This window comes from Ahaetulla prasina, chromosome 12, assembly GCF_028640845.1.
Source record: "Ahaetulla prasina isolate Xishuangbanna chromosome 12, ASM2864084v1, whole genome shotgun sequence".
Lineage (NCBI taxonomy): Eukaryota > Metazoa > Chordata > Lepidosauria > Squamata > Colubridae > Ahaetulla > Ahaetulla prasina.
Window position 1 is genome coordinate 23,593,826 of NC_080550.1, and position 24,204 is coordinate 23,618,029.

General features: G+C 43.3%; 1 protein-coding gene across 1 annotated transcript in view; it reads left to right on the forward strand.

The window, feature by feature from the left end:
* Positions 1-24,204, forward strand: part of AMFR (autocrine motility factor receptor) — a 47,559-nt gene that overhangs the window by 10,445 nt on the left and 12,910 nt on the right. Inside the window, exons 2-9 of the mRNA XM_058155025.1 lie at positions 1,880-1,972; positions 2,681-2,845; positions 4,892-5,044; positions 12,881-12,921; positions 15,119-15,251; positions 16,881-17,014; positions 20,310-20,420; positions 23,498-23,688. Coding sequence (XP_058011008.1) covers positions 1,880-1,972; positions 2,681-2,845; positions 4,892-5,044; positions 12,881-12,921; positions 15,119-15,251; positions 16,881-17,014; positions 20,310-20,420; positions 23,498-23,688 — 1,021 coding nt within the window. The remainder of the gene's footprint in view (positions 1-1,879; positions 1,973-2,680; positions 2,846-4,891; positions 5,045-12,880; positions 12,922-15,118; positions 15,252-16,880; positions 17,015-20,309; positions 20,421-23,497; positions 23,689-24,204) is intronic.

The following is a 24,204-nucleotide window of genomic DNA, read 5'->3' on the forward strand; positions in this document are numbered from 1 at the left end:
TTATTATTATTATTATTATTATTATTATTATTATTATTATTATTAACAAAGTTACAGTCATACAGTTATAAGTGGAAAGAGATTGGTGATGGGAACGATGAGAAGATTAATAGTGCAGATTTAGTAAATAGTTTGACAGTGTTGAGGGAATTATTTGTTTAGCAGAGTGATGGCCTTCGGGAAAAAACTGTTCTTGTGTCTAGTTGTTCTGGTGTGCAGTGCTCTATAGCGTCATTTTGAGGGTAGGAGTTGAAACAGTTTATGTCCGGGATGTGAGGGATCTGTAAATATTTTCATGGCCCTCTTCTTGATTCGTGCAGTATACAGGTCCTCAATGGAAGGCAAGTTGGTAGCAATTATTTTTTCTGCAGTTCTAATTATCCTCTGAAGTCTGTGTCTTTCTTGTTGGGTTGCAGAACCAAACCAGACAGTTATAGAGGTGCAAATGACAGACTCAATAATTCCTCTATAGAACTGGATCAGCAGCTCCTTGGGCAGTTTGAGCTTTCTGAGTTGGTGCAGAAAGAACATTCTTTGTTGTCCTTTTTTGATGATGTTTTTGATGTTAGCTGTCCATTTTAGATCTTGCGATATGATAGAACCTACAAATGTGAAGGTTTCTGCTGTTGATACTGTGTTGTCTAGTATTGTGAGAGGTGGAAGTATGGAAGGGTTTCTCCTAAAGTCTACCACCATTTCTATGGTTTTGAGTGTGTTCCAGTTCCAGATTGTTTCGGTTGCACCACAAGGCTAGTCGTTCGACCTCTCGTCTATATGCAGATTTGTCATTGTCTCGAATGAGACCGATCACTGTTGTGTCATCTGCGAACTTCAGTAGTTTAACAGATGGAACGTTGGAGATGCAGTCATTGGTATACAGAGAGAAGGGAAGTGGGGAGAGCACACAGCCTTGGGGGGCCCCTGTACTAATTGTACAGGTATCTGATGTGATCCTGCTTAGCTTCACCTGCCGCTTCCTGTTTGTTAGGAAGCTTGTGATCCACTTACAAGTCTGTTCAGGTATCTATAGCTGGTTTAGCTTAGTTAGAAGAGTGTCTGGAATGATGGTATTGAATGCTGAACTAAAGTCTACAAAGAGGACCCTTGCATAGGTCTTTCAAAGCTTTTCATGACTACAGATGTTAAAGCAACTGGTCTGTAATTATTCAGTTCCTTGATGGTGGGCTTCTTCGGCACTGGGATGATAGTAGAGCATTTGAATCAAGAAGGAACATAGCACATCTCTAGTGATTTATTGAAGATATGGGTGAAGATGGGGGCCAATTGGTCAGCATAGACTTTTAAGCAAGAAGGAGTTATCTTGTCTGGGCCTGGAGCTTTTCCTGGCTTTTGTCTGTGAAATAGGTCCTGTACTTCCTTTTCTGTGATCACTAGGGGTTGTGAATCCAAGGAGATGGGGTCAGTTATAGGAGGCTTGGCTGTTGGTGTGTCTGAGATGGGGGTTGTGGAGATAGGTGGCTGTAGTTTCCTTTCAAACCTGCAGTAAAACTCATTCAGGTCATCTGCCAGTTGTTGATTACCTTCAGCCTGGGAAGGAGGTTTGCCATAGCCGGTGATATTTTTAAGAGTTTTCCACATGTTTGTTGGTTCATTTGCTGAAAACTGATTCTTTAGCTTTTCAGAGTAGCTTCTTTTTGCTGCTCTGATCTCCCTTCTTAGTACATTTCTGGCCTGATTGTACAGCTCTACTCTACTCTACTCTACTCTACTCTACTCTACTCTACTCTACTCTACTCTACTCGCTTGATAGTGAGATTCTGCTGTATTCAAAGTTGCTTGATAGTGAGATGGATGGGACATAAAGTTAATACATCACAATTCTAATTCTAAATCTTCTATTTTGTTTTATTTTTTCCAGGTGTTGGTGAATACAGCCTGTTGCATTCTGATGCTGATAGCAAAGCTAATACAGACCATTGTTTTTGGTCCCCTTCGTGTTAGTGAAAGGCAGGTAAGAACGTTCGTTTGGCATGACCAGTAAGTTCATGATATTTTCAGCGAATGATGAGTGATGGGTGAACGATATTCATTAAATTATTTCTCTTTAATGGGCATCTTCACCTACTTTTATTAGCTGAGCCTCTGAGAGCAACAATTTTAATTTGGGCCTCTATGGCTCAGACTGGTAAGACAGTCTGTTATTAACACAGCTGCCTGCAATTACTGCAGGTTCTAGTCCCACCAGGCCCAAGGTTGACTCAGCCTTCCATCCTTTATAAGGTAGGTAAAATGAGGACCCAGACTGTTGGGGGCAATAAGTTGACTTTGTATATAAATATACAAATAGGATGAAGACTATTGCTAACATAGTGTAAGCCGCCCTGAGTCTTCGGAGAAGGGTGGGATATAAATGCAAATAAAAATTTTTTTTAGATACAATTCCCAAAAAACAGAACATTTTTCAAAGACGGCTGCTTGGGTATGTTTTATCTTTTCAAAAAAAAAAGTTCAATAAATATTCAAAAATAAAGCAGTATGTTTTAATTTTAGAATAAACTTCAAGTGACTTATGCATGACTATCCAATTGCAGTTTAGTTAAATATCCATCCACCAATTAATAATCCAATTATAGCTTATCCTATTGCATAATAGCTCACAATGCATTGTGTGACCTTTAAAAACAAGAATAATAATTATATGTGCAAATCTTTTTTTCAGCATCTCAAGGATAAGTTTTGGAACTTCATCTTCTATAAGTTTATTTTTATTTTCGGGGTGTTAAATGTCCAGACCGTGGACGAAGTTGTTATGTGGTGCCTCTGGTTTTCTGGACTTGTGTTCTTACATCTCATGGTTCAGCTTTGCAAGGACAGGTTTGAATATGTAAGTATATTTCTCCATGTATCTGGGGAAGGGAGAGGGGATTTCATTGAACCCAGACTCTGTCACCAATTTGTCACTCAGATCATTGAAGTTGGATATTTTGTGTGCAAGAATCACTTCTATTTTGTGTGTGAAATGGGCCACAAATTTGGGTGCCCTGCCAGAAAGCTAGGACAGAACAGAACAGAACAGAACAGAACAGCAGAGTTGGAAGGGACCTTCCAGAGTTGGAAGGAAGGAAGGAAGGAAGGAAGGAAGGAAGGAAGGAAGGAAGGAAGGAAGGAAGGAAGGAAATCTTAAAAGCACACAATTTCATGTAAGCTATTTTAGGATTTTATCACAGTTTGCTAGAAGGTAATACAAAGTGTAACTCGTTAGTACTGTATATTTATTTCCAAAAAGGAGACACTCCTGGATTTATGACACCTCCCCTTCCAATACAAGATATTACAGAAATATTCATCTACCTCTGTGACTATGGTTAAATCTAAGAAGAATTGCTTATACTGAAATTAAATAGAATATAATAGAATAACAGAGTTGGAAGGGACCTTGGAGGTCTTCTAGTCCAACCCCTTGCTGAGGCAGGAAACCCTACACCACTTCAGACAAATGGCTGTCCAGTCTCTTCTTAAAAACTTCCAGTGCTGGAGCATTCAAAATTTCTGAAGGCAAGTTGTTCCACTGACTAATTGTTCTAACTGTCAGGAAATTTCTCCTTAGTTCCAGGTTGCTTCTCTCCTTGATTAATTTCCACCCATTGCTTCTTGTCCTGACTTCAGGTGCTTTGGAGAATAGCCTGACTCCCTCTTCTTTGTGGCAGCCCCTGAGTTATCGGAACACTGCCATCATGTCCCCCCTAGTCCTTCTTTTCATTAAACTAGGCATACCCAATTCCAGTAACTGTTCTTTATATGTTTTAGCCTCCAGTCCCCTTATAGAATAGAGTAATGGAGCTGTGTCTTTAGATTTTACAGTTTGCTGCAAAAGGAAATACATTCTGATAGAAGAGAATATTTGTAACTCAGGGTTGAACTGTGGGGATCCTAGGTGGTCTCTGAGCTTGGTTGTTTTCTTGCAGATGTTTCATTACCAAACTAGGTAACAACATCACTGCTAGAAGGGTGTAGCATTTACTCTTTATCTTGCAGATTAACATCAAGATTAGTACTAAACTAATAAGCAGTAAACAATAACCCAATTAAGGAACTATCGATGCAGACAACAATCAAACAGTAATCAAGAAACCTTCCAGTCACACTGACAGAGTGAGCCACAGACAGCAAACCCCACTCCTTTCTAGTACTGATGATGTTACTTAGTTGGGTCATGAAGCGTCCCCAAGAAAACAACCAGGCTCAGAGAGCCTCAAAATGCCCACAGGTGTTTTCTCTCTATTTTATGTGGTTAGGATTTGAGTGACAACTCAGAAGCTAAATGCATGGAGATTCAGGATGGATAGAAGGAAATATTTTTTTTTTCACCCAGCAGATAATTAAATTGTGGGATTTGAAGCCAGAATGGCTGTGGCTGTGGCCACCCTGTCCTGGATTTTGAGCTTCTGTGTCTAGCTGGCCAGCCTGTGACCCATAATGCTGGACACACTAGGCCTGTGGCCAGATCAGGGGTGAAATCTAGCAGGTTCTGACAGGTTCTGGAGAACCAGTAGCGGAAATTTTGAGTAGTTTGGAGAACTAGCAAATACCACCTCTGGCTGGCCCCAGAGTGGGGTGCGAATGGGGATTTTGCAGTATCCGAAATTCCCTGCCACGCCCACCAAGCCATGCCCACCAAGCCACACCCAGAGCACCGATAGTAAAAAAAATTGAATTCCACCACTGGGCCCGATCCACTTGGCTCTTGTGTTATTCTTAGGGGTACCTCTTTAAGGACAGGGCATCTGCTCATTTGAAACCGTTTCCCAGATCTCCTGAAAGGCAAGCCACAGAGGTCTTCTTCTGAACCGTCTGAAGAGTCTCATCTAAGAGTGCTGGTGGTCAGAATGATTGGTGGGTGTTTTCTAACTTAGGTGTTGGTATTTTTCAGCTGTCTTTTTCGCCCACCACCCCGTTGAACAGCCACGTTCGAGTCCTGACCCTGCTGGTTGTCATGCTGCTTTCCTGCTGTGGCCTCGCAGTGGTGTGCGGTATCATTGGCTACGCGCATGGAATGCACACACTATCCTTCATGGCGGCGGAGGTGAGGTTCTTTTTGGGTCTCTGGCGCAGGGGGGCGCATGCAGGAGGTGTGTGTGCATGTGCGGGGTCTTGTGCATGCACGGGGTGGGGAGAGCGCAGGGGGGATGGTGTGCCCCCCGCACCAAAACAAGCTGCAGGAGGGAGCGGCCCCACAGCCTATTTTTGGTCTCAGGAAGCTTCAGGGAGGCTTCCCAGGCCCAAAACGGGCATATTGCCAGAGAATTATAATAAAGGGATTACCTATTTAATAATGTATGTGTTGACAGCAGCGAGAATTATATTTGCACAATATTGGAAAAATGTGGATATACTTACAGATGAAAGTATAATCAGAAAAATATTAGATTGTACAGAGATGGATAGACAGACATTAATAATAAAAGATAAAGAAGAAACAGAATACTTTTTAACATGGGATATGCCATTTGCAATGTTCCCAGTCCGCTTCCTACAAGCAAAGTCAGTGGGGCGGAGGCCAGATTTGCTTAATGACTGCATGATTCATTTAATGACTGCAGGAAAAAAGGTGATAAAATTGGGTGCATTCGCTTAAGGACTGCTTTCCTTAGCGATGGACATTCTGGTCCCAATTGTGGTCATAAGTCAAGGACTATCTGTGAATATCATTAGCATTAGCATTGGTGGCACAGTGGTTAGAGTGAAGTACTGTAGGCTACTTCTACTGCCTGCCGGCTGCCTGTAATTTGGCAATTCAAATCTCACTGTTGACTCAGCCTTCCATCCTTCCGAGGTTGGTAAAACGAGGATCCAGATTGTTGGGGGCAATAGGCTGACTCTGTAAACTTCTTAAAGAGGGCTGTAAAGCACTGTGAAGTGGTATATAAGTCTAAGTGCTCTTGCTATTACTCTATTTTGCTCAATGCTTGAGTGATTTTCTGCTGGATTCAACACTCGGTCTACTGAGCAAGTCATGGTCTATGGAGCAAAGCTCAAACAAGCTGGATTGGAATCATTGGAAGATGTAGCTCGTTTTCAAGAACAGATTGGTCTGCCTGTCTTAATGCTGTTTACATAATCAATTCAGGATTACAGCATTTGCGAGCTAGGAATGTTCTCCTCCCAGCCTCTCACAGCTAAGCACAGGAGGTATAGGCTTCAGAGTTTCAACTCTCATCCTTATAAATACGTAATTATATACCTTGGTCTGTCGCTCTTTGAATAGCTCCCATATTTGACCTACTACAAAGGTTAAAAGCACTGGTAGGATTCAAATGATTTAACAACCGGTTCTCTGCCCTAATGATTTCTTCCAACAACCAGTTCACCAAACTGCTCAGAAAGTTAACAACCATTCACCCGAAGTGGTGTGTACTGGCATAATCCCACCACTGGTTAAAAGGTTCCAATAGGCTATTAACTTAGCCTCCCTTTCTACAAACTAGCAATTGCAATGGCACTTAGACTTATATACTGCTTTGCAGTGTTTTACAGCCCTCTCTAAGTGGTTTACAGAGCCAGCCTATTCCCACCACCAATCTGTGTCCTCATTTTACCAACCTTGGAAGGATGGAAGGTTGAGTCAACCTTGAACTGGTCAGGATCGAATGCCTGGCAGTGAGCAGAGTTAGCCTGCAACATTGCCTTCTAACCACTGCGCGTCATGGATGGATGGGTGGATGAATGGATGGATGGATGGGAAGGGAAGGGAAGGTGAAGGGAGGAAGGAAAATAGCAATAGCACTTAGATTTATATACCACTTCACAGTGCTTTTCAGCCGTCTCTAAGTGGTTTACAGAGTCAGCCTCTTGCCCCCAACAATCTGGCTCCTCATTTTACCCACCTCGGAAGGATGAGAGGCTGAGTCAACCTTGAGCCGCTCAGAATCTACATGGAAACATAGAAACCACATAGTCCTTTGATTCTTTAGAATAGAATAGAATAGAATAGAATAGAATTTTTATTGGCCAAGTGTGATTGGACACACAAGGAATTTGTCTTGGTGCATATGCTCTCAGTGTACATAAAAGAAAAGATACGTTCATCAAGGTACAACATTTACAACACAATTGATGGTCAATATATCAATATAAATCATAAGGATTGCCAGCAACAAGTTATAGTCATACAGTCATAAGTGGAAAGAGATTGGTGATGGGAACTATGAAACGATTAATAGTAGTGCAGATTCAGTAAATAGTCTGACAGTGTTGAGGAATTATTTCTTTAGCAGAGTGATGGCCTTGGAAAAACTGTTCTTGTGTCTAGTTGTTCTGGTGTGCAGTGCTCTATAGCGTCGTTTTGAGGTAGGAGTTGAAACAGTTTATGTCCAGGATGCGAGGATCTGCAAATATTTTCACGGCCCTCTTCTTGATTCGTGCAGTATACAGGTCCTCAATGGAAGGCAAGTTGGTAGCAATTATTTTTCTGCAGTTCTAATTATCCTCTGAAGTCTGTGTTTTTCTTGTTGGGTTGCAGAACCGAACCAGACAGTTATAGAGGTGCAAATGACAGACTCAATAATTCCTCTGTAGAATTGGATCAGCAGCTCCTTGGGCAGTTTGAGCTTACTGAGTTGGCGCAGAAAGAACATTCTTTCTTGTCCTTTTTAATGATGTTTTGATGTTAGCTGTCCATTTGAGATCTTGCGATATGATAGAACCCAGAAATTTGAAGGTTTCTACTGTTGATACTGTGTTGTCAAGTATTGTGAGAGGTGGAAGTATGGAAGGGTTTTTCCTAAAGTCTACCACCATTTCTACGGTTTTGAGTGTGTTCAGTTCCAGATTGTTTTGGTTGCACCACAAGGCTAGTTGTTCGACCTCTCGTCTATATGCGGATTCGTCATTGTCTCGAATGAGACCAATCACTGTTGTGTCATCTGCGAACTTCAGTAGCTTAACAAATGGATCATTGGAGATGCAGTCATTGGTATACAGAAAGAAGAGAAGTGGGGAGAGCACACAGCCTTGGGGGGCCCCTGTGCTAATTGTACAGGTATTTGATGTGATCTTGCTTAGCTTCACCTGCTGCTTCCTGTTTGTTAGGAAGCTTGTGATCCACTTACAAGTCTGTTCCGGTACCTGTAGCTGGTTTAGCTTAGTTAGAAGAATGTCTGGAATGATGGTATTGAATGCTGAACTAAAGTCTACAAAAAGGACCCTTGCATAGGTCTTTGGAGACTCAAGATGTTGTAGGATGTAGTGCATTTGATATTTGACACCTATCAAAAAACGTATAAACAATTGGGATTATTTGCATCGGATTTACAATTTCCAGCTCTTTCTGTTCCTGGAAGTTGGTTATGCAGGCGGTTCTCCAGTTAAGCTTTACCAAATGCCTGGAGACCTTGTCTATTTTGGCCCCTCGGCTTGATTGACGGGACCCATTAAATACCTGCCTCCTTTTGCGGTGACATCACATTCCTTTCTTGTGTTCGGTGTGTCATTGTGATGACCCATAGCTCTTTTTTTTGGCATCAGGATAGGCATGGCAGAGATCCTAAGTAGCAATGGATTGTTTATTTATTTATTTATTTTGTCACAACATCATACAAAAAGATTATATAGTATATAAACATATATATGAGTAAATGTTAGGAGGTATAAGCATATATATATATAGGAAGAAGAAAAGAAAAACAATAGGACAGGAACGGTAGGCACGTTTGTGCACTTATGCACGCCCCTTATGGTCCTCTTAGGAATGGGGTGAGGTCAATAGTAGAAAGTTTTTGGTTAAAGCTTTTAGGATTATGGGAAGAGACCACAGAGTCAGGTAAAGTATTCCAAGCACTGATGATTCTGTTACAGAAGTCATATTTTCTGCAATCTAGATTAAAGCGGTTGACATTAAGTTTAAATCTATTGGTTGCTCTTGTATTATTGCAATTAAAGCTGAAGTAGTCTTTGACAGGAAGGACATTACAATAGATGATTCTGTGAGTTAAACTCAGGTCTTGTCGAAAGCGACGGAGTTCCAAGTTTTCTAAGCCCAGGATTTCAAGTCTGGTGGGATAAGGTATTTTGTTGTTTTCAGAGGAATGGAGAACTCTTCTTGTAAAATATTTCTGGACACGTTCAATTGTATTGATGTCAGAGATGTGGTGAGGGTTCCAAACAGGCGAGCTGTATTCTAGAATTGGTCTAGCAAATGTTTTATATGCTCTGGTTAGTAGTGTGGTGTTTTTGGAAAAGAAGCTACGCAAGATTAGGTTTACAACTCTTAGAGCCTTTTTTGCTATGTAGTTGCAGTGGGCTTTGGCACTTAGATCATTTGACATGAAAACTCCAAGGTCTTTAACGGGATGGGGGTCGTCTGTAAGGTAATGTCCATCAAGTATGTACTTAGTGTTTGGGTTCTTTTTTCCAATATGTAAGACTGAGCATTTGCTGGTTGAAATTTGGAGCTGCCAATTTTTAGACCAAGCGGTTAGATGGTCAAGGTCATTTTGAATGATAGAAGTATTGTCTGTGGTGTTAAATCAGTGCTTCTCAAATAGTGGGGCGCGCCCCCCAGGGGGGGCGCGAGGCTCCGTAAAGGGGGGCGCGTTTGACCTCGGCAAACAAGCTAAGCCCCGTGTTTATGTCTCTGTATCCAATCAGAGAACAACGGGAGCATCTGATTGGCTGTCCAAAACCCTTGTGACACGAGCCTGTCGGAGCCATCTTTAGTGTGGGACTGCCAGTACATGTGACTGCGCATGCTCCTCCCTTTCAAGGAGAAAAACGCCTGAAAGAAAGTCGCGCGGGGGGGCGCGAAAAATGTTTTCTTCTTCCTAGGGGGGCATGACAGAAAATAATTGAGAAGCACTGTGTTAAATAGTTTGACATCATCAGCAAAGAGAACACAATTACAATGGCACTTTATTAAATGTAATCAATCTTATTTTTTAAAAAAGATTTTTTAAAAAAAATATACAAACAGTTACAAACAGTTCATTTCGTGACGGTTCAAAGTTATGCTGGCGCTGGAAAAAAAGTGACTTAGGACTTTTTTCACACTTAACGACCTTTGCAGCATCCCCCCCTGGTCACATGGTCACAATTCAGGCGCTTGGCAACTGGGTCACGTGATCCCCTTTTGCGACCTTCTGACCAGCAAAGTCAATGGGGGAAGAAAGGTTCACTTAACGACCGTGTTACTAACTTTGCAACTGTGGGGATTCACTTAACAACTCTGGCAAGGAAGATTGTAAAACAGGGCAAGATTGATTTAACCAATGTCTCACTTAGCAACAGAAATTTTGGCCTCAATTGTGGTCGTAAGTCGAGGTCTACCTGTAGTTCTTTAGTTTGTATTTTGAGCCTGTCCTTCATAGGAATTGCAAGCTTTTCCTGTTTAGCAGAGTTAAAAATATTCAGTTTCCTCTTTCAAGTTACTTAATTTTTTTTTTAATTATTATTATTTTTATTTGAATTTATATCCCGCCCTTCTCCGAAGACTCAGGGCGGCTTACACTATGTCAAGCAATAGTCTTCATCCATTTGTATATTATATACAAAGTCAACTTTATTGCCCCCAACAATCTGGGTCCTCATTTTACCTACCTTATAAAGGATGGAAGGCTGAGTCAACCTTGGGCCTGGTGGGACTTGAACCTGCAGTAATTGCAAGCAGCTGTGTTAATAACAGACAGACTTAGTCTGCTGAGCCACCAGAGGCCCCTTTTAATATGATTAATACTTAATAATACTTTCTGTTACATATTACTCATCCTTTTTACTTTCCTCTTGTAACTTGCCCATAGATTCAGCGTTTGGTTTCTCTCTCAAACACACTGAATTAAAAACAAAATTTTATAAACTGTCCTACTGTGTAAACCGGGGGTCTCCAACCTTGGCAACTTTAAGCCTGGAGGACTTCAATTCTGGGAGTTGAAGTCCACCAGGCTTAAAGTTGCCAAGGTTGGAGACCCCTGGTTTAAACTAATAAAATCTGAATTAGTACAGGTAGTCCTCGACGTATAACGGTTCACTTAATGACCATTCAAACTTACAATGAGACTGAAAAAAGTGACTTATGACCAATTTTCACACATATGACCATGGCAGCATCCCCATGCTCACATGATCAAAAGTAGGATGCCGAGCAGCTGGTTCCTTTTTATGACGGTCACAGTGTCCCGGGGTTACGTGATCCACTTTTGTGACTTTCTGACAAGCAAAGTCAATGAATGGGGAAGCCAGATTCACTTTAACAGCTTCTGTGACTAATTTAACAATTGCGTTGATTCGCTTAACAACCGTGGCAAGAAAGTTCGTAAAATGGGGCAAAGTTCTCCTAACGACTGTTCCGCTTAGCTACAGAAGCGTTGGGCTCCATTGTGGTCGTAAGTCGAGGACTACCCATATCACTTATAGTAACTTAAAAACAGGCTTTTTAAGCAGAGTTGAAGTTTTCCTTTGAAACAACTTCAGGCGGTCTCCTTGACTTGCAACCATTTGTTTAAGCGAGCGTTCAAAGTTACAACGGTCCTGGAAAAAGCGACTTTAGGACTGCTCCTCGCATGTACGACCAGCATAGCCTCTGACGCTCATGGGATCGTTTTGCAACCGGCATGTATTTAGGATAATTGCAGCATCCTGGGATCACGTGATCACTATTTGCGACCTTCCCAGCTGGCTTGCGACAAGCGAAGTCAATGTGGGAAGCCGGATTTGCTTAATGACCACGTGATTCACTTAACAAATGCAGTGGTTCACTTAACAGTTGTAGTAAACAGGTCGTACAGTTGGACATGAGTCACTTAGCGGCCTCCCTGTTTAGCAACATAATTTCTTCATCTTATATTTATTTATTATTTATTTATTATTCATATTTGTATACCGCCCTATCTCCCGAAGGACTCAGGGCGATTCACAGGCATATAAAACATTTATATACAAATTAAGATAACCATTAAAAAACTTATTCTAATGCCAAATTATTAAAAATATAAATATAAATATTAAAACCAATTTAAAACCCCTATAAATTTAAAATCTAAGCCAGTCCTGCACAGATGAATAAATGTGTCTTGAGCTCGCGACGGAAGGTTCGGAGGTCCGGAAGTTGACGGAGTCCTGGGGGGAGTTCGTTCCAGAGGGTGGGAGCCCCCACAGAGAAGGCCCTTCCCCTGGGCGTCGCCAGACGGCACTGCCTCGCTGACGGCACCCTGAGGAGTCCCTCTCTGTGAGAGCGCACGGATCGGTGAGAGGTATTCGGTAGCAGTAGCATATACCTTGTTAAACAAGCATATACCTTGTTTCCCCAAAAATAAGACTCTGTCTTATATTTTTTTGAACCCCAAAATAAGCGCTTGGCCTTATTTTCAGGGAGGTCTTATTATTTTGGGGCGCGTAGAGCAAGACGGGGATCCTCTTGCCGTCTTACGTGATTTCCAGCTCTGTCTCCCTAACCCTAACCAGAGGAAATGTCGGGGACCAGCTGCGCATGCATTTAAATATTTTCAGGGAGGGCTTATTTTTGGGGAAACCCAGCATATATCTGTTCAAGAACTAAAATAAAGGCGTCTCATCCCTTTTTGTATCTCACAGGGCCTTTTTAGTTCTATTTGTGCTTCCTGCGAGGTATAAATCGATTTTACCCATTTTTGTAAAAATATTTTCCAAAGTTTGATCTTACAGAACAAAGTTACTCTGATATTTTGGAGTGGTGTTTTGTTTTTTTGTTTTTTTGTCTTCAAAAAAGCCCAAAACTCTGCAAGTGTCTGAGATTAAACAGACATACAGTGTCTGTAACTTACTTGGCCATTGCCAATTGCGGAACGTAGAAAGAATCTTTAAACTCGTAGGACTGGAAAAGCTGTTTGCCTGTTTTTGTGGTAACCGCTCCAGCTTCAGAAAATGATTGTCGCATTCTTTTGTCCCTTTACAGTCCCTGCTTGTCACCGTAAGAACCGTGCATGTGATTTTACGGTAAGTACGATATCCACCTTGAACAGGTTGTGTAGGATTTCCTTAACAAAATGGTGTGACCGCAAGGTCAGGTTGTCATTCATCTGGCCTAAGGATGAGGGTGGTTATCTTGCGGTGTTGTTGTTTTGTGTTGGTTGCCTTTGTGAGCTTGCTGGTAATTATCAACACCTTCCAGAAATGCAATAAAAATGAGTTTTGCAATGTAGAAGGGAATCGTTCAACATAAAATACGAAAAACATAATGACATTCAGCATGCTGGCTGGGGAATTATGGGAATTATGAGTTGAAGCCCATATATCTTAAAATTGCTAAGATTGGGGGAAGACTGGTTCAGTTAAGGAGGCAACTGGACTTTCTGGCTTTTCTTTGAAGATGTTTCACTTCTCATCCAAGAAGCTTCTTCAGCTCTGGTTCAGTGTGTTGTGGAAATCCAAGAAATATCTTATTGAGTAACTAGGTTAGTTTTTTGTACAAATAAGGGCAATGGGGTGAATGAGATCATAGCTGAAAATGGATCTAATATGGTAGTTCTCAACTTACAACTTACAACCACTCATTTAGTGACCATTTGAAGTTACAGCGGCACTGAAAAAAGTAACATATGACCATTTTTCACGCTTACAACCGTTGCAGCATTCCCTGTGGTCACGTGATCAAAATTCAGATGCGTGGCAACTGGCATGTACTTATGACGGTTGCAGTGTCCCGGGGTCACGTGATCCCCTTTTGCGATCTTCTGACAAGCAACGTCAACGGGGAAGCCAGATTCACTTAACAATCGTGTGGCTGTCATAACTGCACGGATTCACCTAATAACGGTGGCATGAAAGGTCATAAAAATGGAACAAAACTCACTTAACAACTGTCTTTGCTTAGTAACGGACATTTTGGGCTCAGTTGTGGTCGTAAATTGATGGCTATCTGTACCTGGAGTACACTTATGGTGGATTAGCATTCTTGCACTATGTCAAAGGCACAAAACTCAGATGGTTTTGCCACAGCATTGTCTAATAGTTATTTGCAGAAGATCTGGTTTAGAAGTGGGTCAAGATTTACCTCTTAACCCCCCACCCATCTTTACGCTTTCATATATATATATATATATATATTTAATTTACATTTATATCCCGCCCTTCTCCGAAGACTCAGGGCGGCTTACAGTGTATAAGGCAATAGTCTCATTCTATTTGTATATTTACAAAGTCAACTTATTGCCCCCCCAACAATCTGGGTCCTCATTTTACCTACCTTATAAAGGATGGAAGGCTGAGTCAACCTTGGGCCTGGTGGGACTTGAACCTGCAGTAATTGCAGGCAGCTGTGTTTTAATAACAGGCTATCTTACAGCCTGAGCCACTCAAGGACCCCTTATTTTTACCCTTAGAACATAGAGTTGGAAGGGACCTTGGAGGTCTTCTAGTCCAACCCCATGCTCGAACAACCCCCATTTAGTAGGATGGGAAGTGTAACCATCTCATGCACCCAACGTTGTCTCCTCCAGGTTCATAGTTCCACCTTGTACTGGATCACTCATGATGTACCTCCTTAAGTTATCTCTCCTCTCTGCTTGTGGGATTCATTTTCCCACTTGGGCTAAAGGGAAGGGGGTGGAAATCGACCCCAATAATTTCAAGCTGGATTATCTATTGTGGGATTATTGATAGTTGTGTATATTAGCATCTGAGGAGTTTTTGGCGCTTCCTGAGCTTGTTTTTTTTCTTCCAGACATTTCATTATCCAACTAGGTCATCATCAGTGCTAGACTAGAAAGAAAACAACCAAGCTAAAAAACAACCAAGGACTCTCCTCTTTCTCCTCCTGCTGTCTGCAAACTTCACTCCCTTCTAGCACTGATGATGTTAACTAGTTGGGTAATGGAATACTAAGCTCAGAGATCACCAAGGAGCCCTCCAGTCGTCATCTTCCTCTTCCTCCTCCTCCTCCTCCTCCTCCTTTTCCTCCTCCTCCTCCACCCCTTCTAGCCCTGATAATGTTAACTAGTTGAGTCATGAAACATCTACAAGAAACCAACCCAGTTCAGAGAACACGGAGGGCCCCTCATTTCAACCCTGAGCTACAAATCTCCTCCTTTTATTGACATTAGCACCGGTTAGCAGTAAGACTTTTGCTGCTGCTCTCTTCCCCGTAGAACTGGCAGGGGAAATCAATGCAGGATTTCTTTTTTCTTTCACCCAGTTACATCATTCATCTCTGGGATCTGAATCACGAAGGCACCTGGGAGAGCAAAGGCACCTATGTTTATTACACCGATTTCATCATGGAGCTGATGCTGCTGTCCCTGGATTTGATGCATCACATCCACATGCTGGTATAAAGGTTTAATAAACCGTTTCGTGAGGCCCCACGTTGGGCAGGTGTGTGACAGCTAGCCACGGCCACTTGCTGCAGCCAGCTCACCGAGGGGCAAGAGTTACCCTGGTATCGAAGACATAGTGCAATGGAATCCTTCAAGAAAGAAAGGATGCCAAAGGAGGGATGAAATGAAATGTGAATGACAAGTATTACAGTAATGTTTTAGTTATTTCAAATAATTAAATTGGATTGTTGAATTATCTGGCGGCAAGTTGGCCATGGTTAATTTGGCCATGGCGAGTTGAGTTGATTTACTTAGCAAATGTCTCACTTAGCAACGGCAATTTTGGGCTCAATGGTGGCCGTACATCCAGGACTGCCTGTACTCCACACATAGTAGGGCTTCCGTTATGATGCTTTATTGTTGTTGTTAGTTGTGAAGTTGTGTCCGACCCATTGCGACCCCATAGACAACATTCCTCCAGGCCTTCCTGTCCTCTACCATCCTCTGGAGTCCATTTAAACTCATGCCGACTGCTTCGGTGACTCCATCCAGCCACCTCGTTCTCTGTCGTCCCCTTCTTCTTTTGCCCTCAATCTTTCCCAGCATTAGGCTCTTCTCCAGTGAGCCCTTCCTTCTCATTAGGTGGCCAAAGTATTTGAGTTTCCTCTTCAGGATCTGGCCTTCTAAAGAGCAGTCAGGGTTGATTTCCTCTAGGACTGACTGGTTTGATGACCTTGCAGTCCAAGGGACTCACAGGAATCTTCTCCAGCACCAGAGTTCAAAAGCCTCAATTCTTTGGCGCTCAGCCTTCCTTATGGTCCAACTTTCACAGCCATCCATTGCAACTGGGAAAACCATCGCCTTGACTATACGCACTTTTGTTGGCAGGGTTGCTTTATACCAGGATAAAAAAGCAAGGCTTTTTGGGGTGGGGGTGGGGTTTGGGGGTTAACTTCCACTAAATAATAATCTGAAAGAGAATCCACAAACAGTTTTTATCTGTTAAGGCTCAAAAGAAAAAAAAGTTTTTTTCTTAAAAGTTTTTGGACTGCGTGTTGCAGGTTCCAACTGAAAATTGTGTCCTTTTCTAAAATTAGTCTGTAATATAAAATACAAAAGTACAAAAGAAAATAGGAGGAAAAACCGGGGAGGCAGAAGGGGAGGAAAAAGTGCAGGGAAAAGAGAAAAAAAGGATAAGTAAAGAAGGTACAGTAGGATAAGATAACATCAAATCTCGACTTTTTACTTTTACATAATAATATGAACTAGCTGTCTCTATAACAACAAATCGGTAAAACCCAAAATCAAAGATGCATTTTTTTCTGCACCTCAAGCAGAAAGTCCAGAAGCGGTTTCCAAATAGAAACAAAAGTACTGGTCTTCTTTTCTGTAATCAGAAAAGTCAGTTTAGCCATCTCTTCTAACTCCGTCAACTTCTGCAACCATTCGTCCATTGTGGGAATCAAAAGTTTCCTTCTATTTTTGTGCATACAAGTATTCGTGTTCTGAATAGGATAAACACTTTGTTGAAGAAGGTTTGGCCTGGCCTCGTGAAATAATTCTCTTTTCTTTATTTGCATTCTTTCTCTTGCAACGGTGATTTGCTTTCCTGCTCTTCTTGGGAAAAAATATATTTGGAAGCTGTTTGGCAACATTTGGTTGTCGATGGCCAGTCTGGTGATCTTTATGCAGCTGCGTTACCTGTTCCATGAAGTTCAGCGCAGACTGCGGCGCCATAAGAATTACCTGCGGGTGGTTGGAAACATGGAAGCCAGGTGAGCCTCTTCCTTTAATTCTAGAACGAGAAACAATGAACCCTGCCCCCCCCCCAACCTAGGGCCACGTGTGTCTCATGCTTATGTTTTTTGGGAGAATTGGGGTGACCTTCACCACAACTGCAAAATAATTACAACATAATACAATATTCTTTATTGGCCAAGGGTGATTAGACACACAAGGAATTTGTCTCTGGTGCATAAGCTCTCAGTGGGCATACAAGCAACAAAATGATAAATCATAAGATACCAATAAGGTGAAGGTGAAGGTTTCCCACGCACATATGTGCTAGTCGTTCCCAACTCTAGGGGGCAGTACTCATCTCCATTTCAAAGTTGAAGAGCCAGCGCTGTCCGAAGACGTCCCTGTGGTCATGTGGCCGGCATGACTAAACACCAAAGGCGCACGGAACTCTGTTACCTTCCCACCAAAGTTGGTCCCTGTTTTTCTCCTTGCTTTTTTTACGTGCTTTCGAACTGCTAGGTTGGCAGAAGCTGGGACAAGTAACGGGAGCTCACCCATGGCACTAGGGATTCGAACTGCCGACCTTTGGACAAACTCAGCATCTTAGCCACTGAGCCACCAAGTCCCTGTGTAAGATACCAGTAGGAGACGGTAACAGGAAAGATGGGAAAGGATAGCAATAGCACTTAGATTTATTTACGGCTTCACAGTACTTTACTGCCCTCTCTAAGCCCTTGTTTTTATTGATTGATTAGTCCTTGGGCCATATCAAAGTGCAAAGTTCCAGAAACAAATTATGACTAAAATTGGATAAAAGCAATTTAAAATGAAATTGGAATAATTTACTTTACATCCCTCTCTAAGCAGTTTACAGAGTCAGCATATGGGTTCTCATTTTACCGACCTTGGAAGAATGAAAGGCTGAATTCAGCCGGTCAGGATCAAACTGCTAGAGTGAGCAGTGAGCTAACCCTGCAGTGCTGCAGTCTAACCACTGTGCTCCACAGTTCTATAATAATAGTATAGGATAATAGTAATACAGTCCTACTACATGGATAGACATAAGACAGTGCTGTGGGAATTAGGCATTCATTGTGATGGCACAGGGGTTTAGTTAAATGTCTATGGAGATTCTCAGTCACCCTGGTCATGGTTGTCCCAAAGGTGCTTTTTCAAGAGGCAACTGGACTTTCTGGTTTTTCTTTGAAGATGTTTCGCTTCTCATCTAAGAAGCTTCTTCAGAGCTGAAGAAGCTTCTTGGATGAGAAGCGAAACCTCTTCAAAGAAAAACCAGAAAGTTTGTGTCTAGTTGTTTTGGCATGAAATCGGTTGGATTACTGCAATGCTGTCTACATGGGGCTGCCCTTGAGGTGCACCCGGAGGCTGCAGTTAGTCCAGAATGCGGCTGCGCGAGTAGTAACGGGAGCCGCTCGTGGCTCCCACGTAACACCACTGCTCCGTAGTCTGCACTGGCTTCCTGTGGTCTTTCGGGTGCGCTTCAAGATTTTGGTTACCACCTTTAAAGCGCTCCATGGCTTAGGACCTGGGTACTTACGAGACCGCCTGCTGTTACCCTATGCCTCCCACCGACCCGTACGCTCTCATAGAGAGGGTCTCCTCAGGGTGCCGTCCGCCAAACAGTGTCGGCTGGCGGCCCCCAGGAGTAGGGCCTTCTCTGTGGGAGCATCAACGCTCTGGAATGAACTTCCCCCTGGCCTACGTCAAGTGCCTGATCTTTGGACCTTCCGTCGTGAGCTAAAAACATACTTATTCATTCAAGCGGGACTGGCATAATAGTTGATTTTAAATTGGGGTTTTATTAATATTTTTAAAAAAAATTTAAATTTAAATTTTGATTATCAACCTTTTTTGTAATTTGCTATTTTTTAATTTGGTTTTAACTGTACATATTCTGTGTTTTATCTTTGGCTGTACACCGCCCTGAGTCCTTCGGGAGAAGGGCGGTATAAAAATTTGATAAATAAATAAATAAATAAATAAATAGCCATGATGGCTAATCTATGGCATGCGTGCCAGAGTTGCCCCAGGTCAGATCTCCGTGGCGTTTCTTCTGTGAGCTTCTGTTTCCCTGCAAACAAAACAGAAGCTCACGAAAGAAAAAGAACTTACCTCTTGCCGCACTGCCGGTGTTGGGATGTGGTCTCTGCTGCACATGTGTGCATGTCAGCGCATGTCCATGAATGTGCACATCTGCATCTGTTCTGTTTGGTCGCTGTGCCAAACCAGAAAGTTATGAAAATACAAACGAAGGCTCAATAATTCCTCTTTAAAATGTGGTTTTAGCGTGGTTTGTCCACTATCCGTTTATTTAGTGGAATTACAGGTAGGCCTTGACTTACAGCCATTCGTTTAGTGACCGAAGTTACAACGGCACTGAAAAAATTGACTTGGAATCAGTCCTCACATGTCGCAGCATCCCCATGTTGGTGTGATCAAAATTTGGGCCCATGGCAACTTGGCCTGTCTTTACAACCATTGTAGCATCCTGGGGTCTTTTGATCGCCATTTTCAAACTTCCCAGCCAGCTTTCGACAAGCAAAGTCAATGTGGGAAGCTGGGTTTGCTTTAATGATCGCACGATTTACTTAACGACGGCAGTGGTTTGCTCAACCGTGGCAAAAATGGTGATATGATCAGGTGTAACTCGATGTCGTGTCCCACTCCTCCGCTGACGGCCGGGTCAGGGAAATCCGAATCAGGCTTGCCTCTGCAGCTCTGCCCAAAGTCCTAGCAAAGTCCTCAGAGCAGGCAGGAGACCAGTAAGTGACTTCAGCAAGATAAGTTCGACTTTGCCTGACTTAGAGACTGCCAGAAAGCAGATCCTTTATATAGGCCATGGGGTGTGGCTCCATGACTCAGCACTCATTAAGGCCTGCCCCTCCCTTCCTTCTGTTGCCTCCGCCTATCCAGTCTTCTGATGCGAGGATTACTCCAATCAGCTGTTGTTGGGAGTAAACCCTCCTCAGGCTCACCTGCTGTGGAGGAGGGGGAGGGGTCTAGCTGCTCCGTTTGCCTGGGCATGGAGTCAGGGCTGGGGCCGGGAGATCCTCCTTCTTATGCAGTTTGTGTGGGCATGGAGCCAGGACTTGGGCCGGGAGGCATACATTCCTCAGTGTTCGGGAGCAGGTAAGAAGGCCCCGGCTGCTCTGAGGGCGGGCAAGACACAACACTCGCTTAACAACTGCCTTGCGTAGCAGGTGAAATTCTTTTCCCAATTGTGGTCGTAAGGCGAGAACTATCTGCAGTTCTGGGTTCCAGGGTTGATAATCTAGCTCACCTTGGTGTCTCGTCTCTCTTTGCTTTTCCTAGGTTTGCAGTGGCAACTCCTGAAGAATTGGCCTCCAACAACGATGACTGTGCCATTTGCTGGGATTCCATGCAGGCCGCCCGGAAGCTCCCTTGCGGCCACCTCTTCCATAAGTAAGTCCTGGGGAGACAATAGGCTCCGTTATGGCCGTATGTCGAGGTCTACCTGTATGGGCATTTTATTGGATTGCAGTAAACTGCTGGGAGTCTTGATAAATTTAACAGTGTACACTGAATATAAATGAATCAGTTTTGCATGATGCCACCGGTTCCCCTAGAGACCTCCAAAGTCAGATTGGGGTACCCTTGTAAAGATGGCGTATTTATCTGAATGTTATTTTTTTGTATTTACCAGGTACTTTTGTTACTGTATTTTTTCTGTTTTGCCCTGGAGTTAGATCGTGTATTTTTTTTAAATTAAATTAAACTCAATTTAATTTAATTTAATTTAATTTTTATTTCATTTCATTATTTTTTATTTCATTTTATTTTTTTGATGTCATAAAACTAATCAATTATCATCTGTTTCTATCTACTGCTCTCACTCACTCTCTCTCTCTCTCTCTCTCTCTCTCTCTCTATCTATCTATCTAACTAACTATCATCTCTCCCTCTCTCTCTCTATCTATCCATCTGTCATCTATGTATCTATGTATCCGTCCATCCAGTGGTGGGTTTCAACCGGTGTTAGTACCAGTTCATTTTGTGCCCGTGCTTGCTTTGTTTGCATGCAAACCAAACTTGCGCTCTGCGCAAGCGCATTGCATTTCAGAACAGTTGAGGCACAGCAATCCGCTCTGCCGCACCTTTCAAACAGCTGAATATAGGTAGGTATAATGCAGGGGTGGGCCCAGCTGACGGTCAGAGCAAATCGGCTTGCTCTCAGCTTACCATCACCACTACCGGGTCACCCGAGCCAGGGCGAACCGATAGAAACCCACCACTGCAACTATCCATCCATCCATCCATCCATCCAAAATCATTTATTGTAATATACACTTTCATTCTCACCTCCAAACCTTGGAAGGTTCCCATACTCTCAGCTAAAATCTTACAAGATGTTGATATTTTGGACTGAAATGTTGCAGTTTTGTTCTTTTTAATCTGAACTATTCTGAAAGTTTGAGCAGGAATATTGAGCTGGCAGTTGGCCACTTAATAACGCATTTTAACAGGTCTCCCATCGACAGAGAAAGTCTGGGTTTCTGGGAAGGTTTTATTATTTATTTATTTATTATTTGCATTTCTATACCGCCCTTCTCCGAAGACTCAGGGCGGTTTACAGCCAAGATAAAACAAGTTTTATACAAAAGTTGAAACACAATATTTCAATTAAAGATCTGATTCAATTGGCCAAAATATTAAAATAACGAGTAAAACTATAAAACCAAACCATCAATAAAACCACCCATTAAAATTGCCGTTACGCCAGCCCTGCTCGGTGAAACAAAAAGGTCTTGAGCTCGCGCTTAAAGGTCCGGAGGTCGGGGAGTAGGCGTAGTGTGTGTGACTTGGCTGAAATTGCCATTCCCATGCATCGTGTAAAACCATCCTAAGAGTTTGGAGTCAGCAAGCGTGTGCGATTCTGATGGATTCTTCTCCCGCTTTTCCCATTCTGGTCTCAAGGCCACTTTGTTGTCATTCATTGCAAGCTGCGCCATAAATATTTGCCAGTGTTTTAAGCAGGATCTAATAAGATAATTAGCCTCTACTTGGCAGCGTTTGCGTTCCCTTGAGTAGCCTGGCCCCACCCCTTCAGCCTTGTTTTTTCAGGTACCTTGAAAGGAATTATTTCTACCCTTGGAAGATGAACTTAATGTAGGACACAGGTTTCAAACTCCATTTCATTGAGGGCCGTTGTGTTTCACCTTGGGGGGCCATGGGGTGGATGTGGGCGTGGCCAGCTCAACGTCACTTATGTCGGGGGGCACCTGTGGTGGCCCAAATGCTTGGCCAGCGAAAAGGGGCTCCTAAGCTCCATTTTTGGCTGCAATGGCCTCCTGCCTCCCTCTGTCAGCGAAAACAGAGCTCAGGAGGATGTATTTTCATCCATAATTTTTTTGCCTTTGGTCCAACTCTTCTTGGATTCTATTTTCCCCTATCTGGTGCTAATTTAGTACTGAACTTATTCTTGAGCAATACATCTTAACTGAAACTTAACCAGAGGTGGGATTCACTTACTGTTACTATCGATTCACCCAGCACTGGAAATGTGAGACATGCGTGCGGCATCACAAACTCGGCAATTTGCTCCTGTGCGCCACTATGCATGCGTGCAACATCAAAAACACAGTGATAAAAGGACAGGATTGCGCCCAGATCACCACTACCGGTTCTCCTGAACCGGTCTGAACCGGCTGAATACCATCTCTGAACTTCAGATATGGTCCCAATCCTTTGACTCTGACACTTAGGGCATCATTTCTGTCTTTGGCATCATGAATCGAATGTGATATTGTCGTGTCCCACTCCTCCGCTGACGGCCGGGTCAGGGAAATCCGAATCAGGCTTGCCTCTGCAGCTCTGCCCAAAGTCCTAGCAAAGTCCTCAGAGCAGGCAGGAGACCAGTAAGTGACTTCAGCAAGATAAGTTTGACTTTGCCTGACTCAGAGACTGCCAGAAAGCAGATCCTTTATATAGGCCATGGGGTGTGGCTTCATGACTCAGCACTCATTAAGGCCTGCCCCTCCCTTCCTTCTGTTGCCTCCGCCTATCCAATCTTCTGATGGGAGGGTCACTCCAATCAGCTGTTGTTGGAAGTAAACTTTCCTCAGGCTCACATGCTGTGGAGGAGGGGGAGGGGTCTAGCTGTTCCGTTTGCCTGGGCATGGAGCCAGGGCTGGGGCCGAGGGATGCTCCCTCCTCTGCAGCCTGCTTGGGCATGGAGCCAGGGCTGGGACCGGGAGGTGCCCCCTCCTCTGCAGCTTGTCTGGGCATGGAGCCAGAACTGGGGCCGGGAGGCATACATTCCTCCGTGTTCGGGAGCAGATAAGCAGACCCCGGCTGCGGTGAGAGCGGACAAGACACAACAGATATTTAGCAATAGTAATAACCCTTAGAGTTCTCTACTGTTTCACAGTGCTTTTTACAACCCTCTCTAAGCAGTTTACAGAGTCAGCATCTTACTGCCAACCATCTGGCTCCTCATATTACTCATACAAATCCATATAAGTTTCTCTCTTTATTCTTAGCTCATGCCTCCGCTCCTGGCTCGAGCAAGACACCTCCTGCCCGACCTGTAGGATGTCACTGAATATTGTGGATAACCAGCAAGCTCCAGAGGATCACCCAAGAGAGAACCTGGATGAAAACTTGCCCCCTGTGGCAGCAGCCGAAGGAAGACCTCATCTCAACCAGCACAATCACTTCTTCCACTTTGACGGTGAGTTCAAGTCCTCCGGCATCTTCACGGGCCCCGAATATCGGCGCTATTGAGAAGGTTCAGCAACTTGCTTGGTCCTGCTCTCCTCACCTCTGGTGAAGAGCTGTGGGGAATTGATGCACAAATATTTAATCCACGTGATTTATTTATTTATTTGAGGGGTCCTTGGCGCTCTCTGAGCTTGGTTGTTTTCTTGCAGACGTTTCTTTACCCAAACGAGGTAACATCATCAGTTCAATTTGAGTAATGAAACAGCTGAAACGTCTACAAGAAAACAGCCAAGCTCAGAGAGCTCCAAGGACCCCCCATCTCAATCCTGAGCTACAGATATCCTTCCTTCCTTCCTTCCTTCCTTCCTTCCTTCCTTCCTTCCTTCCTTCCTTCCTTCCTTCCTTCCTTCCTTCCCTTCCTCCTTCCCTCCCTCCCTTTTTCCATCCATCCATCCTTTTTCCCTCCTCCTTTTTCCAGTATCAATCTTTTGTCCCTCCCTTCTGCTATTCCCTCCCTCCCTCCCTC